Source organism: Talpa europaea, assembly GCF_964194135.1.
Source record: "Talpa europaea genome assembly, chromosome: 4".
Lineage (NCBI taxonomy): Eukaryota > Metazoa > Chordata > Mammalia > Eulipotyphla > Talpidae > Talpa > Talpa europaea.
Window position 1 is genome coordinate 5,783,379 of NC_140070.1, and position 19,168 is coordinate 5,802,546.

The 19,168-nt window shown below is 38.8% G+C and overlaps 1 protein-coding gene across 8 annotated transcripts in view; it reads right to left on the minus strand.

Moving 5' to 3' along the window:
* TENM3 (teneurin transmembrane protein 3) overlaps positions 1-19,168 on the minus strand; it is a gene marked incomplete at both ends in the record, with an annotated part of 409,334 nt that overhangs the window by 122,033 nt on the left and 268,133 nt on the right. For all 8 annotated transcript variants that reach the window (XM_084232543.1, XM_084232542.1, XM_084232541.1 and 5 more), the window contains one exon: positions 3,601-3,723. In XM_084232543.1, coding sequence (XP_084088669.1) covers positions 3,601-3,723 — 123 coding nt within the window. The remainder of the gene's footprint in view (positions 1-3,600; positions 3,724-19,168) is intronic.

Here is a 19,168-nt window from a genome sequence, read left to right on the forward strand (position 1 = left end):
GGGAAATTAAAAGAACTTTCTCCAAAGGTCTCCACGTAGTTGTTGTTGTTGTTGTTGAATAATGTGTGAGGTCATCTGTGGAGAGAGCTGAGGGACGAGTTGTGAGCATGGCAGGAAGATCTGGCCTAAGCGTTGAGCATCGTGGGGGAGAGTTTGTAAGAAAAATCAGGTCAGGCTGCCAGACTTGGTTGAAGCTGGTGGTTCAAGAGAGAACTATTATGATTCCCTCTTTACAGGTATTATTATTCTCTCTTTACATGTGAGGAAATGGAGGCTCAAAGAGGTTAAGTAACTTGCTTGAAGTTACAAAGCAAATAAGCAAGGGAACTAGGATTCGAATATAGGCCTGTGTGATTCTTTGCAGTACATTAGGCTGAATGAATTCCTTGGTCAGCGGAATAATTTTGGTTTCTGAAAAGAGACTGGTGTTTGGGAAAGTAACGCTTGACTCTTACCTATTTTGTTACTTTGTCCACTTATACCCGTTTTAGTTACGACCCCGCATCTGACAGTTTCTCTGAAATCTGTAGTCAAAGGAGGTCTCAGGAATCGTCAGGAAAGCATCAAAGCATATAACGAAATTCTTCTCTGAAATACTACATGGCATTTAGAAGCTTTGGTTCAGTATGAACTTAAAAGCAAGCAGGGAGTTTCCTGAACACTCAACACCATGATTAGGCCGTGAAACATTGAAGAAAGAGTAAAACAGGACACATAAATAAGAAACCTGTCAGCAGGTGTTATGGGGAATCTCGTTATGTGCCTATGGTCAATTCCTGTGAACTCCCCTTAGAGTTCTAAGGGGTCCTCAGGGTTATAATCCACAATCTCTAAAGAGCTGATGTGATCTGATTCTCTGGACAGTTTAAAAAACAGAAGCAGTGGGTGAGGCTGCATGGGCCCTGCAGGTTCTTCAGGGAGGCTGAAAAGCAGGGTCTTAAGGGTCTCCTCCCAGCTAGAGCCCTCCCACCCCCACCCTGGCGCCCGAGGTAAGCATGCAAGACACATCCTAACATCCCTTTACTTGGAAAACTGCAAATAAGAATTCTCCACAACGACAGGGCTTGGGGCCACATGAGACATCATAAAGAAGACAAGAAGTGGCTATTGTGGAAATGATACTTGGGGCAAGATCTGAGACAGCCTTCTTTCCATAAAGAGAAATTTTCATTAGTTCCCTTGTCCAGCTGGCAGGCTGGAAGGTGAGTTGGTCTCCAATCTGCCTATCTCATGCCCGGGCATCTGTTAGCTCTCCTTCCCGGGGAGGCCAGGAGGAAGGATCATCATTTACACACAGAAGCATCTGTTGTCTCACACAACAGCTGTGCGCGGTGCACGCTACAGGCATGCAGGGACTTCAGGTGCTTTGAGCAGGAGCAGAGCTTCTGCAACTGTGGACCATGATCTTCTGTAGATTGTGAAATTATTTGAATGAGTTTTAACTAGCATTTAACTAGAGTAAAATTGAACACAAACAGTAGGGTGCAATTCACAAAATGTGCCTAAGTATTATCTGGGGAAATGCATTTCAGACACATAGGGTCTGCCTAGCTGGGACTGGAGGTGACATATTTCTCATGGCAGTCATGGTGAGCAGTTCAGAAGTCACTCTTTTGAAAAGCTCCAGCTCCACAGAGATTTCTGAAGCCATATTTATGGGATGTTTCCAAACATCATGTAAGTCGATAGCTGGCAGGATCTAGAGTCTTCTAGGGATGACTAAAATTTTCTTGCAGATCTGAACTACTAAGCACCTCTTCCAAGGTTATAAAGCAAATAGGCGAAGCAGCCAGGATTTGAGAATAGGCATTAGTGAGCTGGGGAATGTTGATTCTGAGCAAGGGATTTTCCCGGCGAAACTCCAGGAACCAGCACAGAGGCTACGGGAGGCTCTGAGGCCACAGCTTCTTAGTATTGGGCTTTTCAGCTACTGTGAACTGAATGGACACACTCTATTTTTTCATTTTTGTCACAATAAGAGGTTAGGATGTTTTAAAGCCAATAAAATGTCTACAACAAGCATTTTTCTCTTTTGTGTAAATAAGTCCCCCACTTGTGTGGTTGATCCCTGCCACTGGGCCACTTACAGACACCATCGCCCTAAGAGACAGCCTCAGTGGGTGCTGCATGGGGTGGGGGGTAGTGACAACACCCGAGGTGGGTGATCCTGTACCTCTAAATCACACACAATGTTGTAAACCAATATTTCCTTAATAATGGAAAGTCTAAATTTCAATCTACATAAACCCAAAATAGATAAACTTAATTTCTACAGTTACTTGGCATGTTCAGGTGTGTGTTATCAGTGTATAAGAAATTAAGCAACCGTTAAAAATAGTCAGACTTCACTTCATTGAAACTTCACACCAACAGTTTCAATCAGGAAAAGCTTGTCTTTGCTCCTCTTCACTCGGCTGTGCAGGGACAGTCACTGTCCTCACGTGTGGTGACATGTCTGTCACCAGCTGACAGTTTTCTGGGTTGTGGGGAACTTTGCATAGAAAGGCTCTGCACAGAGGTGGGCGTGGGGAGTTTATTATTACTATGAGAATCTAATGTCTCATGAAGTTCCTCAACTCCCTAAGAAGTGTCATAAAGTATTGCAAAAATAAAACAGAAGATGGGAGAAGAACCAAGAAAAGGCAAAAGTGTGAATCACAATAAGGGGCAGAATAAGAGTATAGAAAGAAATAAACATGCACTAAAGACCTATCATTGCTTCTGTCTGATCTGGCCAAGAATCTAGAAGCTGAAGATGTAGGCAATGGCCGCCAAGGCAGAATGCAAGCACACTTAGAGAAGGAGAAACAAAGAGGAAAGAGAGGAGGGACATCCTTCAGGGCAAACAATATATTTATCAGAAAAAACAATGCTGACCAGTTACTTTGAAATATAAAGTTTTATGACATTTTGCAAAAAATGCCAGGGGATGCCAAAAACCAAGATCTATATTCATGCACACACAACATATCAAAATAATAGACTGCTATATATAATACATTTATAGGTACGTACATTGTCCATACGTACACTTGTACATTTTTCTGGGCATCTGACATTGGAAAAACAAAATATAGCATTCTCCAAACTCTTAAATTCCATTTTCAAATCAGAGTCAATTGATATGAAAATCTGATAGTTCACAGTGCAAACTTTTAAAGGTTTAGAAAGGGCAACCAGGGGGAAGGTCAATAAATTATAATCCTGTGATGTGTTTTGTATTTAAAGGCTTTCATAACAAAATTAATAGAGTATCCCAAGTCTACATACTCATTGAGAGGAAGAAAGCTTAAAATACCCAAGGTGATATAAAAGCCGATGCACTGCATTATAATCTAAAAATAAAGTGAAATACACACTGGCAGGAGGGAAAGACAAAAAGCCCAGCTTTCATATTAGAAGGCAGAAAACTGTATTATTCCCATAATAAAAACGTGAAGTGTCAATTTTTCAACTCAATAATAAAAAACACTCATTAAAAGACGCTATTTCTAATTTCAAGACCTTTCTCTCCCCTGTATACAGCTGCATGTAAGAGGTAAAATGGATTTATGGAAAAAGGATATTATAAGCAAGAAACAGGACACATAATCCCCTTACCGTTGTCGCCAGAAGGCAATGACACAGTGTTGGTTGGCATGGTATCAGAATTCACTTTTCCATTCTCAAATGTATCATTTTCACTCTGCTGTAACTGCCAGTTGAGGCCAAAGAGATGCATTGCTGGGGATAAAGCATAGAAGTTGTTTAAAAGTCTCTGCTTCAAGCTGTAGTAGCAAATGGTAAACATGTTTATAATAAGAGTCACATGTAAAGTTACATTTGCCATATTTGGAAATACCAAGGAAAATTGCAAAATAAAAATTATAAAATAAGCAGCTCCTTCAATGCAATTTATGAAGCAATGCAGCACCACATGCCACATTTTAATAATGATTTGATATTCCAGTGAATTGGTACCAGGAAACTCAGGAATGAATCATTACTTGCTCTGCTTTGTCCCAGTTCCACTGTTTACCATCATCTGACTGAGCAGTAGAATGTCCACAGCAGCACTTGCCAGACTAACTGGGCCACACTTACCTGCACGTGTAAAATACTCTGTTGCAACCTCTATGTTTTTTCAAGAAGAGACCATGGTGTTCATTTGGATTAAGGTAAAAAGCAAAAACTGGTCTCATAGAAGAATTTCTTGGCATCTGAAATGATCAGAATGGATTCGGGTGCACAAATGTAATATTTGAATCTTCTGAACTGAAGATGAATGGTCACAAGTTTAATGATTTTCTTTCTTTAAAATAGTTAAAAGTAGAAAACAAGAAGGCGATCTAATTATAGACTTATAGACGTAGTATAATAAAAATTTTACATATATTATTGTTTCTTAATTTATTTAAAATATTTAGAAGGATAATCACCATCATATTCACTTGTGTTCTAGAGAATATCGTTTAGCAGTTAATCTCTAAGGAAGACTAATCATCATTAGGGGAACCCAGTGATGGTCTTATTACCACAGTATAACTGAGAATTTGGCATTATTTGCTCACTATACATACTGGAATATACCAGAAAGGTGGATAGCGACTTGTGTTAGAAACACATTGTTGGAGACAGTGTGATAAGCCTTTATTAAATATCTAATATATGCAGAAACAAAATTAATTGTGTAGTGATCCCTGTTTTGGCTGTGGCTAGATTTTGGTTCAACTTTCAATCTAGGATTTAACCTTGGACAGATGATGTAATTTTGTCCAACATAAGGTTTACCTTAAAAATGACGCTGATTAAACCTACCTGACTTAATTGATCTGCACTTCCTAGACAATATAGATCAAGGGTATCTGTCATATAGCAGGGCAGTTGTTGACCTATAGGTATTTCATATCTTGATTCTGTCCTCCGGATGACAGAACTTTCTGGAATCACCTGAGCGAGCAGATCATGGTACTCCTCAATAATTCCTTGTGTGTGCAATGGTCTCTGCCTGCTGCAAAGACCTTCCACTTCTTGGGGAAGCCTTTCCTGAGCGGGTTAAGCGTTTCTCCCAGAGCAGTTTTAGTGCAATTTAGTGCACTTTTAAGTGTGTCTCATTTACCTTTTACAGTGCTCAATTATGTCAGATCAGTCTCAATAAGTACCTATCACTTAAATAAATTAAATTTTCTGAGGTTTTAAAATCCAAGATAACACTGTTGTGGCTAAAAATGTAGTGATTTCAAGGAAGCGTGAATAAATATAAGACAAATACCTAAATAGAATGGCATGTTATATTATTAATAATCAACAACTGCCTTAGTGACATGCTCTATGCAAAGCAGCTGAATGAAAACCCACTGGTACTATATACAATTGATTGAATTTTTAAAAAGATGCCTAAATTCTGGGACATTCTATTACTAGTTTCACATTCTTTTGTTAACAATATATGATATGAATTTTGCTGTAGTAAAAAAAACAGCCCAAGCACAGTTACAAACCCAGTACATCTACCCCCTGTATTTGTAACGAATGTATATACTCACACTCCCTACTTAAATGACAGGTTGCCTGCCATTCCCTTTAAACACTTATTTTTTTCACAGATTAGGATATAGGTTATAGAATTGTGAATTTATAAATTGTCAACTTGCAAAAGAGGTATAACTTAAAATGTCATTAAATTATGTAGTGTCTGAGTACAAAATGTCAGGAACTTTCTAAACATTTATCACTTCATACATTTCCCCCCCAAGTTTCAGAGACTGCGGCAAGTTTTGAATAAAGTAACGGGAACTATTAGGAAAAGGTTTGACAGACATACTTGGGCAGAGTGATGATGAATATTTCAACGGGGCGAAGTTGCTAGACACAAAATAACTTATCATCATTGTGAGCTTTTATGAAACATGAAAAGCCTCTTGGATGATATCTTTGCACGGATTTCTGACTTTAATAACTTTGAAGAGCAGGCTACTCTGGGGTGGGGCACAGATGTCAAATGTTACAGCTTGATGTCTGTATTTGGAATACTAGTTTATATTTTTCCAGTTGGGCAACAGTTTTTCATTTTTTTTTTTAAAGAAAATCTCAATAAAATGGGATGCTATCTCCACTGAAGATGTTGTGTAATGAGAACCCTATCTGATAATTTATCTTGTTTAACGCTGCACTGAAGACAGAAAAACAAGTTTGCTTGGTCTTAGGATATCATGTACTTGGAAAATGTTGGCATTTGGTATTTAGTGAAGCTCCTGACACTCATTTTGTGTAATTTAAGATTTTTATACAAATACAGGGAATTAGTGAGATTGACTGTGAAGTTAATGGAGGGGTGCAGCAAACTAATAAAAATCAACAACACTGCAGACATTACTGAGGGTTGGGGTCATAAAACGACATAGGACGACTTGGCTAACAAATAAAGCGGGGATTAGTGAATTAAAATGCATGTGTAAATAAGGAAAGATGAGCCCAGTTCTTCAGTGCCTGAGCTGGAAGCAGACTGACATCCAAGAAGGGAAATCCTTTGTGACCACTACTCATGAACAGGACAGGGAGCCTTGGGTCATGGCAGGTGTGGAAAGAGTAGGAAGCAGGGGCTGGGAGCTCTGGATTTTTCTGTGCGCCTCAGCACTCAGGTGCAGAGCTTAGGTGACCTGTAGAGCAGGTAGAAACCAGGCATCCTCTCAGCCACAGGCAGTGTTCCTTGTGTTGCAGCGAGAACACTGTGACAAGGTATTTTTTTAAAAAATAAAACATGGGTTTAACACTTACTGTATTAACTCACTTAATCTTCACGAAGACCCCACAGAACAGTTACTATTTTTATTTTCACTTTAAACCAGAGAAAACTGAGGCTTTAACTTCCAAGTCAGTAAGTAGTAGACCTTGACCTTAAACCCAGACCTTCTGATAACAAAAGGCTTTCGACTTCCCGCCTCTCTATTCTACCAGAGGGCAGTGGAGTACCCACTATCTAGTCCTAAAAGAAATGTTTCCAGTCGTATTATGATGACTGTAAAGTGAAAAAACAGGTTACTATGGTTAATTCCAAGAGTATTAAAAGCAACACTTTAAAAATTATAACCCAATACATTTATAACCCAATAAATTACAGCATACAACAGACAAAACTAAACCCAAATAAACTCTAAATAATTCCACTGTAGAACTGAGGTTATTAGAGGGGAAATGTCGGGGGGTGGGGAGCAGAGAGAGAGGGGTCTTTGGTGGGGGATCATGGTTGCTTTGGTGGTGAGAGTGGTGTGGTGACACGTATCTGAAGAGGTGGGAACCGGTATCCCTAGACCATGTACAGTGTTGTAAACCAATGATACCTCTATAACAAATGTTACAGGAAAAAATTACAGTCATACACTGGAATTCTACACAGCAATGTAAATGTACGTATCACTGCCAGATGTAATAATATGGCAACACCTCACAAAAGTAAGAGTGAGCAAGGGAACCCATACACCAAAAAATGTGAATACGGTGTAAACCCAAGTGTATAAAGTTCAAAAGCACATAAAATCAACTGGTAAAAAACACAAGTCCCCTGAGTGATGCCCCTGGAGAGGCCGGGGCAGGTAATGATGAGGAGAGTCCACAGGGGGCCCCTCGAGGGTTTGATAACCAGAATAAAAGCATCCTGTCTTCTCCCTCTACAAAGGGATGTTATCACATCACATCCACCAAATATTTCTTATACAGTGAGCAGCATTCCTCCTGTAACCTCTTAGTTTTTATTTTCTCTAGGCTTTCCCAGTAATTGAAGTCATTTCCTCATTAATTGAAATGATTTTGAGCCAACAGGCCAGGAAAGATCTATCAATACAACTCTATGAAGAAATTTTCTTTCAGGCTCAAAGATCATTCAAGTGAGAGAAATTACAGCATACACCCCAACATTCCTTTTATTCTTCAAGGTGGCTGGAGATGAAAGGAATCCGCGGTGTTATGGTTGTTTTACCTCCTCCCCATTGGAGAAAAGAACATGTCATTGTTTTTAACCAATCTATGTTGGTTCGATACTAAAAGTCAGCATGTGGAATACTTGAAACCAAAATGTACAATTAAAGAAAATTATATACCACCAAGTAGAAAATTCTGTGCCATTTTTAGCTCCATGTTGAGAGACGGGGTGCCCAATTCTCATCTTGTCCCTGGGGACCATGCCACTGAAGTTGTTATCACAGCTACTATTATTTCTCCTGGCATGCCCGTGTCCTCCGATGCTGCCAACTATGGATGGGAAGGAGGGTGGTGACAGCTGTTGCCATGGGCCAGCAGGCTGCCAGAACCTTGGAGGAAATTACAGGGGATGTTGTGAAGAGAACTCAGAACAGGCACCCTTGCCATGGAAGCCCGAAGGCAGCCGCGGCCCCCAGAAGCCTGAGGCGCACACTCTTGAGTTTTTGGCAACTCAGAATACAGTTCCTAGCAGGCCTGCCATTATTGGCTAACTGCTGTTTAATATTACAAGATCAAGCAAACATTCTCACAAGGACGAGAAGAGAACATATGAAAACCCGATCCTGGTAAGAAAAACTCACTTAAAAAATATCATCCCCAAGTGCCTGCAATTCAGTTTTGTTTATTCTTCCAAACCTTGAAAGTTCATGTAAGCAAGTGAAGGTCTAAAGTTTCCCTTTCTTGTAATTCACACCCATCTTGGTACATTTCCCCCAAAAACTGGCTTTCTGAGAAAATTCATTAAGAACATGTTATCAGAAGTGGCAGGAAAAGAAAATCAGAATCTGGCCTTTTATGGTTACCTGCACAATATTATTCACTTAATATTCGTAGAAACTTCTGTTCATATCAAAAGAGACCTGAGTCCCAGTCTTAATTCTGGCTCTAGTTAGTTACGGAATTTTGGCAAATCAGTTGGCATTTCTATGAGAATCTGGAGTTTGCACTAGATGACCGCTAAGGTCTCTTCCAAACTTAAGTTCTATGATATCAATTTCTTTAAAACTATGAAAACTTAGGTTATGGTACTGAGCACAGGAAAAAACATTGGGCGTTAAGAACATACCAACATATCCAGATATCAACACTGTCATTCTTTTATTTAAATTTTAAAATAAAATAGCATGGGGTCAAGTTGTTGTTTTAGGCTCATAATTGTGGGGTATCTCGAATTCTGAAAGCAAAACTTCTTTATTGCAAGTTTCAATTTCATGAATACATAAATATACATGATGCACATGCCCAATGATTAGATATTACAGAAAAAATAAGAAAAATACTCTTAAATAGAGGGTGATTTGATTTGATATATGCTTCCAGAATGCAACCATGGTTTCGATGTGAAATGAAAGCATCTCATGTAAAGACCGCAGTTTGTAACTTGGACCCCTACTGGTCTAAACTGTCATTAGAAATACATAGTTTTCCATAAATTAGCTTTTGTTTTGGATTTCCTGCTGTGTTCATATACATGTTGACGGAAAGTGGTAGGCAATATTTTGGCATTCTAATCCATTATTATTTGTTAATGACTTTTAAGGCTGATACTATTTTGACAGTCTATACCTGGTTGATCCCCAAAAAGTACTGCTTTAAAATCAATATTTCTTTTGAAAGCCTTCATACTACATGTACTCTTGTTATATTTTTAATTTAATTTAATTTTTTAAAGATTCATTTATTTAATGCATACAAGGACTGGGGGACAGGCCAGAGGTGAAGGGGGTGAGAGGAGTCACCAGAGACAGAGTGGGGGGCAGAACAGGCAGACTGACTGGAATACACTGCTGAGGGGAGCAGCGGGTGACAGGAGAGGTCTGCTGCACCATGGGGGTAGCTCCCTGGCTGGTGGCTGGCTGCTGATTGAACTCATGCAGCAGTGGCTGCAGATAGCTTAATAGTGCTGTGCTTAACCCCTTGTGCCACCAGGGAGGCCCTCTTGTCATCATTTAAAAAGGAGAATTATCCCAAAGGCAATTGTGGCAAGTTACTTGGAATTTTTTGAGGTAACATACTGAACTCATAGGTTTTCTGGCGGGAGGGACAAAGAAGGGAAGGAAAAGGCTGCTGGTGTTGTGTATTTCCATGCTGTGTGTTCTCCTTTCATATCCTTTCTTGACACTACGTAACAGTGGGGAAGGAGAATCCCAGTAGTTATCACAATGTCTAGATGAGACTGAACAGGGACTTAGCCACGCAGGTCTGTTTCTGCCTGAAAATTGGACTCACGCTCCTTTATAAATAACATTAAAAAGTCTATTTTTGAATTTTCTTGGATTTTTGTCTTTCTTAACTTTGCAGGTTGAGTGTAATTCATTTAAGAATGCTGCGCAGGAAATCCTAATTCCAGCTGCCAGAGCTGAAGCAGAGGCTGATGAAAATCAAGCTGTTGCTTGTGTCACCGAGGGAATGAGGTTGGGGTTTCTGCAACAGAATCCTTCCTACTGGTTCCTGCCCTTTCTGCTGTTTCCAGGTTCTGTTCTCTGAAGGAAAGAAGTATTCATTCACTCGCCAACCCAACAGGAAGACCAAAGTGTCCGCCATCATCATGACCTGCTGTCCTGGGGAAGCCAGAGACTCTTCGAGAACAGTGGCTGACATTAAACAATGGGCGAGGGGACCCATTTCACGAATATTCAACATGTAGAATGAAATCATTTACATGATTTATAGGTGATCCCCTGCTTGCCAAAATACCAAATTTGCTGGAAATGTGAAATGTATGGAACACAGGATTCATCAGTGACAGCTATTAGCAGCCTGGCCGCTGAACCCTGTGGATCGACTCATTGTTCAAGGGCTTATTTTACTGACTCAGTTTTCACGTGGCTTCCTTTCTTCTGTAATAGCTGTAGCCTACTTTCATGTTACAAATGTGTATGTGTCTTAATGACCTACTTAAGCATGAGGGGTTTTTTTTTGTGTGGCTGCTTTGACTTTGAAAAGGCAGAATAGAACTGAAAATTACAATTCTCTGGCCTTAAAACACCTTCATCATTTTATTCGATGAGCCAACGATGGTCAGGGAGAGGGACATCTTGGAGAAAGGTGAGTGAGTTAAGATACAGCAAAATCCAGAAAAATAGTTGCTTCAAGACATCCTCATCATAACAGTTCACCTTTCCCAGAGGCTGCACTTGAGATAGTATAGTGTGTGCATGTGTGTTTGTGTGTGGGTGTGTGGGTGTGGGGGGTTGCCAAGTAAATGCCTGAAACAAAACCCTTCAGGGATCTTGGCACAACTGGCTGTAGCATTTGTTCTTGGTCACTCGCTCAGCTGTGAGGGGAGTGGCCCGCTCTATAGACTTGTGATGTTTGTGAGAAACAGATACTATCACTCCTGAGAGCTAGGGGTCAGGGTCACTTTGACAGGGCACCCCAGTGCCCCTGACTGTCTCCTCTCCCTCCCTGGGGCAGGCGGGCAGGAAGAGGGTTCACAGAGCCAGTGTTACGCTGCTCCTGTTCACCTGGCCTCACATGGAGACCAGTTTTCCTTCAGCTTTGAATTTATCTTAACTATGACTATGAATATTCATGAAGAATTTGTGGAACTTCATTCCAAAGCAAACACAAAGGCAGTTGTCTTCTCCGGTGTCCTGGGGGCCTGCACACAGGTGGCCAACTTGCTGCTGTGTACGTGGCCTCAGTCCCTCCCTGAAGCAAATGGCCCACTTTCCTGCTTAAACATGAGTTGCTTCTCGGGAACGTGTCTCTTCCCTGGGATCATAAAGAAACTTTTCTGAAGAAGGAAAGAGCATCTAAAAATAGCTTTACTCTAAAAATAAAAAATAATGGTAAAATGTGTGATTATTTGCAATGTTTGAAATCAGATGGTTGGGTTTTATATACAAATTCTATGTAGCTCACGTAGGCGCACTAATTACACCACGCAGTCAGCTTGTTCAAACTACAAATGTAGTTAATGAAAAGATCAAGGATCCAGAATGTGATTAAAAGACCCAGTGGAGAAAATCTACAGTACTTTCAGTCCCCTTTAGTGATTCTTATATATTATTTTTTAATGTACTTATCACCTTTATTATTGTGAAACCTCTGTGGTATTATTATCTTATAACTAATTATTTTTATAATTTAATTTTATTTCCCTGATCTATTTAATATTTTTCTTTGAAATTACTCTTACAAAATTTAAATACATTTATTTCAAAGAAAAGTTTATAGCATTAACTTAAAAAAATCAGTTAAAGGGATAGAAATTTGTCACAAATAACAAGATTAAATGCAGTAAACTATCAAGAATGTTATTAGAATCCAGGTGGAAATTATCGCCAGCAGAATTGTTCTTCATTTGGTAAAGGAGACTTCCAGACAGCTGTCACAATACGCTGATGTGGGCGGAGACCTTCCTCAAGACACGGGTACAGTAGAATAAGAATTCAAAAGAAAATACATTTCTCTTTTTGTCATTCCATCTTCTTTATACTCCAGCCCATGGAACACCTGTCAATTCTTAGATCTTATCAGAAATGATGTCCCATTAGTGGAAAATCACTGTACTAAAGATAAGGAGAGCTGGATATGGTTCCTTGTTTCAATATTTTCTGGCTTTAAGACTGGACAAGGTGCCATTTCTCAGGGCTTTGGGATCTTTGTCTTTAAAAATGGTGGTTTAGAACATTTTCATTACTAGGTTGTTATAAGAAATAATGATAATTATAGCAGTAACATAATAGCAGTATATAGCAGCTAAAGTAACTGTTGACACATTTTACCTGGCGCATGATTTATTTCATTAAATATTCCCAAGATCTGCACTATCACTAGTCCCGCTGACATGGAGAAGGAAACTGGGGTTTAAGGCGGTAAGTACCCTGGCTCAGGATGGCGTAGCTGGTAAGGAAGGAGATCGGCTACACAGTCACATTGAAGCCTTTGAGAGTCTGTACTTACAAACAACCTTCCAAAATACAGTGTAAAGGGATATGTAAATTTGACATATTTGCCCACAGAAGAAGGTGAAGTCTTTGGGGTAAAGATTACACCTCACTTATTTTTGTGAATGCAGTGTTTTAGGAGGGACATTTAGAATGGTTAAGTTTAATGGAATTAAATTGACTATGATACTGAAAATAATTAAAGGGAAATGCCTGTAAAAAACAAATAAGATCTGCAAGATGTGAAATTACTTGTATCATTTCCTTTCAGAACACAGGTTCCCAGAGTCCAGAATCTCATGCTCATCTTCTAGGTGGCCTTGGATGCCAGGCTGGTATCCTACCGGCCTGCGAAATGGAGGTTAATATGGGGAAACCTTCTTTTCTTTAAGGGGAGAGGACACTTATTGAAAATGTAGAGGTGCAAACCTCACCAGTGGCAGAGGAAACAGAAAGCCTCAGCCCATGGCTGGCAAATTAGGGGTACAGATCACCCCACTGTGGAGCCAGCTGGGGCCACACCAAGCTCCTTGGTGGAGAAAGTCCCCAGGTTAGGGTTGTTGATTCCCTCTATGGAAACCTGCAGAAGTCACAGGGATGAAATCTATCAGGCAGAGAGAGGCAAGATGTAAAGTTCTTATCTTGAAAAACACTGAGTGTTTTCCTGGAAAACATGTTAGTGGGCCTAGCTAAAAATAACCACTGTTCTTTGACTCACCATATGATTTATGTGCTTCCAATGCGCAGAGAAAGGTCTCCAGGTAATGTTTTCCCCCATTTTAGGTCTATATACACCACGGAATACTACTTAGCTATAAAAAGAGATGAAATCTTGCCATTGGCAACAACATGGATGGATCTGGAGGGGACAATGCAGCGAAATAAGCCAGATGGAGAAAGACAAATACCAGATGATTTCTCTCATATGTGGAACAGAGAGAAACAAAACAAAGGAACAGATAAAACGAAACCAAAACAAACCCTGGAAATATGATTGCAGAACTGAGGCTACCAGAGGGGGAAAGTGGGGGTGAGAAAGAAAGAGTTGGGAGAGGGCCCACTGTGGTGGGGGGCTGAGGGGGCCTTGGTGGAGGTTCTGGTGACACGATCTGAAGAGGTGTGACCTGAACTCCTCCATCAGACACGGTGTTGTAAACCAGTGTTACATCAAAAGAATCGTGATGAAGGAAAAAAAAAGAAACTCTCAAAAATTATTCTGTTAACCTGTAGACCCAACTCTAGTGGAAACTGGACATGCTTTGGCTGCCGAGAGCAAAACAATATGATCATCTCCCAACAGCTTGTGACTCACAGGAAGCACTTAGGTCTCTAAAACTTCTTCAGCACAGATTACTAGAGCGCTCATTAACGTTGGTAAGCACCCAGAGGAACTTCTCCTTTTCCCCTGTTTTAAAACTCTTTTCGGGGTATATTTGATAAATCCAATTCTTGAAGTTTCACTGTATGTTATCTAATGTTAAGGGAAAGAGCAAATCAGACACTGATTACAAATTCTAGGGGCAATTTTATTTATTTTTATTTTCTTGGGGCAATGGTAAATGTGGTGACCTGAAATTTCAAAACCGTTTTTTTCCCATTTCTAGATGTTAACACCAAGAAAATGTAGCTAGGCTAGCTACGCTAACTCAACAAAGAAAACCAATGAATATCGCAACTTCATTTTTCAGGCACATCCAGATTTTATCTTTATTCTATCACAATGTATTGGTTTTAATATTCCTGAGAATTGATTTTTTGGGATCACATTTAGGATTATGTGATAACCCTTAAAATTTGTCCCTATGTCAGCATTTGTCAAAACACATCATCCTAGTTATTATTCTGGATTTAGCAAGGAAACCTTGCTTTTATGCTCAGATTCAATAATTTCTGCCTTTTATGCATTCTCCTAGTTTGCTACACATTTCTCCTTTTTAAATCATCATGATGATTACAATTAAGTGCCATCATTAAGTGACTATCATTAAGTTCTCGGTGTTTGCATTCTCTAAAAGATATTACCTCTAAGAGGGTAAGGACTTCCATCTCGTCACTGTCTGTCATGGTGTCCAATCCTTTCTCAGCTGCTCAATACATGAATGTATTGATGGGTGGATGAGTGGTTATTTCCTTTTCTGGAATTATATTAATAAGCCACTAATGAAGAAACCATGCCATCTTATTCGTAAGGAAGAGGATTTGGAATGAATGCTCTACTGACATTCTAAGGTTATGTAAGGATAATACAGTGGAAGAGTCTATATACATTTGAATGTCATGTATCTGTTCTATTTTAGGAGGAGACCTTTGTTTGAATATAGATTCAATAAAATTTTAAGGTTTTATGCTGAATTCATTCCTAAAATTCCTAGCAATCTGTCGTTTTTTTTTTTAAACTCCTATGTACTAGTTACTTTTCCTTCCCCTCCTCTGTCTGTCGATAAAGCTCTCAGCCCACACTGCTCTCAGTACCTCCAGCGTAAAAGCAAATGACATAGGCAACACCAATTAAATATTTATGCAATGCAGCACTGAAATGGTAAATATTGGAGAATGCTTTCCACTTGTCATTAGTGGGGAGAGGTTGCTACATTCTGCACCAATGATAGCCTTAAACAGCACACAGCACCGCGTTTCACAGACTTGATAGTTATTTCTGGCACGAACTGGAGTTTAGCTGACTTGAAAGATATTTCCCATTGTTGCTGTCCTTGAATGTTTTTTAAGTCAGGGAGGTCCCTATATTTAAGTGGCAAAACCAGTCTGTTTAAATATGGTATTTCTCATAAACTAATTCACTTTTGCTGACTTCCTCTCAACCTAAGAGTAGAAGAAATTATTTGGGGGGAGCAGAGGAGAGAAGCAGATGACCTACATTTATATAATCTCTTGAATTTGGTACTGATTTCTTTCTTATGTATGGTAATAAATATTTGGAGAAGCCGAAAACTGAGTATTTTTATATCGTACTAATAAAAAGCAACAACGATTTATAATGCTAAAATTAACTGAGTGTACATATAGCTTTTTCCTAGGCTAGGTTCAATTTCAGAGCCTCTGGTATGATTGTATGGAGTTGGCTATGGAAGAAATGGATTTTAAGTGACCTTTTAATTATTTGTAGGTTTCTCTCTCTGTGATAGGCAGGACGTAGAAAATGAGTAACTGATACAAATCAATGCAATTCATATTCAAAGTCAGCACAGAGTACAAACATGTAAACAGGATAGACAGCCAACATTTTTGTGGATTCTACAGAACAGTGTGTATGTGTTATGTGAAAGTAGAACTTCACTTATTATATAAAGAGTTATGCCATAATAAGGAAAACTGAAATTGTTTAGAATGGGCTTTTAATAGATTTTCTCCTTTTTTGAACTTACAGACTCAGAGTACTGCATGAGTATGCTTCATCAGGTTACTACTTTCCTCTTTTAGAGAGATGCTGTTTTATGAGGCTTAAATATGTACTTAATTTCATGTATCCAAGGATAAAATAAAATATTGATACACTGACTTAAAATTTTTACTTTTGCAATTTTCAATCCTTTAGAATATAGGCAATATATTTTTCTACAATATGATGAAATCCCACTAGTATCAAAATGTTACCATTCCATCTCAGATGAAATGCATTTTCTGAATGTAATGCAACTAGGAGTTAAAGGAAGAAGCCGCAGTGAAAAATGGTATGTAATTCATTGCTTGGCTGTGTTCTATGACCTAATAAAACAGCACTTTTATTACACAGACATGTCCAAAAAGAAAAAAGAATGTCACAACACATTTTATTTTTCCATATATATTTAAATGGTTGATTTTTCATGAAGCATAAAGGGCTGGCATATTTTTCCTTCTGACCCTGAGTTGCATATATATAGCAGGTACTATAATCAATTTCAAGGTACACAGAGAGGTAAAAATGTTCATAAAATGCAAATAGACACAGAAGTAGGACAGATAACTGCTAAGGAATCATAACTGCAATGAACCTGGATTTGACAGGTTATGTTTTGCTAGATGTAGGGAATGCTTATGTTGTTAAACAGCCTTTTTAGCAGACATATGACAACATCTATTTTAGGAATCAGTTGGTAGCAGCTGTTCAAAGGAAATAAATAACTACATATGTATTTCTTTAAAGGAAAAGGAATATTGAAAATGTGAGTAGTTCTTTGGTTAGCAGCATATGTCAGGAGTTCATAAGAAAAATAATGCTGAGTTATTTCTTGTCATTGGGAAATGAGTTAACAAACCTGTCTCTTAAGTTCAGATTTTTGTGGAAAATAAACTATGGAATGTTTGGAGGGAAATGAGCACTGACTGTTAAAAGTACAGGGCTTCTTTTGGGGGGAGATGGCGGGGGGGGTGTTCTAAAATTGATTGTTGTGATGGCTGCAAAACTGTGAATATACTAAACTTTAAATGGATGACCTATATGGTCTGTGAGTTATATCTCTATAAAACAACTATTGTTCAATAAATTAATGGTTGTGAGAAACCTGGCCCAAAGGACCAAAAGTTGAAAATGCATGCTAGTTTAAATAATGTTTGTCTTCTTTAATTTTCCTTAGATGTAATGAACAATAAATGTAATACAAATCCTTCACAGAAATAGAACCAAAAAATGGTAAAATTCAATTTGAACCACAAAAGACCCAAATAGCCAAAACAATCCTGAGGAGAAAAGTGAAGATATCCTGCTCTCAGACTTCAAACTATACTGACAAGCTACAGTAACCAAAACTGGATGGTATGGGAATCAAAACAGGCACATAGAATTGAGCCCAGAAATAAAGCCACACGTAAATGGATAATTAATTTATGGCAAAGGAGTCAAGAGCATACAATGGAAAAATAAAACTCTTTTCAATAAACAGTACTGGGAAAATTGGAATGCCACCTGCAAAAGACTTAAACTAGACCACTATTATACAATATGGTAAAATCAACTAAAAATGGCTTAAATAATAGCTCTGAAACTGTAAAATCCGTAGAAGAAAATTTAGGTGAAAAGGTCTTTGAAATAGGCCTTCATAATGTCTTTGTGGTTTCATCTCCAACAAAAGAAACAGAAACAAAAGAGAATATAAACAAGTGGAACTGCGTCACAACAAGGTTCTGCATAGCAAAAGAAAGCATCATTAAAATGAAAAGGCAATTTACTGACTAGGAAAAGATATTTACAAATCATATATCAGACAAAGGGTTAATATCCGAATTATAGATGCTCATATATCTTAACAACAAAAAACCTACAACCAATTAAAAAATGGGCAGAGGATCTAAATAACCATTTCATCAAAGACATACAGACAAGCAATGGACACATGAAAAGATGCTCTTCATCACTTATAATTAGGGAAATGGAAATAAAAACCACAATGAAATTTTACCTCTCATTCGTTTGAATCACTATCATCAAAAAAATCAAGAAATAACAAGTATTGGGGAGGATGTAGAAAAAGGGAACCTTCATGCATTGTTGGGAGTGAAAACTGGTGCAGCCTCTGAAAAAATTAAAGATAGATTTACCATACAACCCACTAACCCACTTTTGGTTATTAACCTGAAGAACGTGAAAACACTAATTCGAAAAGATCTATGTACCACTCTGTTCACTGCAGCACGGTTTATAATACCAAGCAACAGAAACAACTCAAGAGCCCAACCAAGAATGAATGGAATAAGATGTGCTGTACACACATAGACATGTATATATACATATGTGTATATATGTATATATGTGTATATATGTATACGCACAATGGAATACTACTCAGCCATAAAAAAGACAAAATCTTGCCATTTTCAATAATATAGATAGAACTTGAGGGGATTATGCTAAGTCAGTAAGTCAGAAGGAGAAAGAAAAATACCTTAAGATTCACTCATTTGGGCCTCCCCTGGTGGCGCATAGTTGAGTGCTGGGCTGTGGAGCTGTCCGCAGCCTCTGCAGCGTCTGTTCAATCCCTGGCGACCGGTGAGGGTCCCACATGGTGCGCAGACCTCTCCTGCCGCCCGCTGCTCCCCTCAGCAGTGTACTTCGGTCCTTCTGCCTGCTCTGCTCATTGCTCTGGCTCTGGTGAATTCTCTCACCCTCCCACACTTCTGACTATACCCAGTGCTTATATAAATAAAATAAATAAATCTTTAAAAAAAAAAAGATTCACTCATTTGTGGAATATAAAGGAAAGAAATGCAGTCAAACAAAACAAACACAAACCCTTAGACTCTGGCAACAAAATCGTGATTACCAGTGGGGACAAAGAGGAGATGGAATAGTGTGGTGGCGAAAGGTGAGTAGATATTTGATG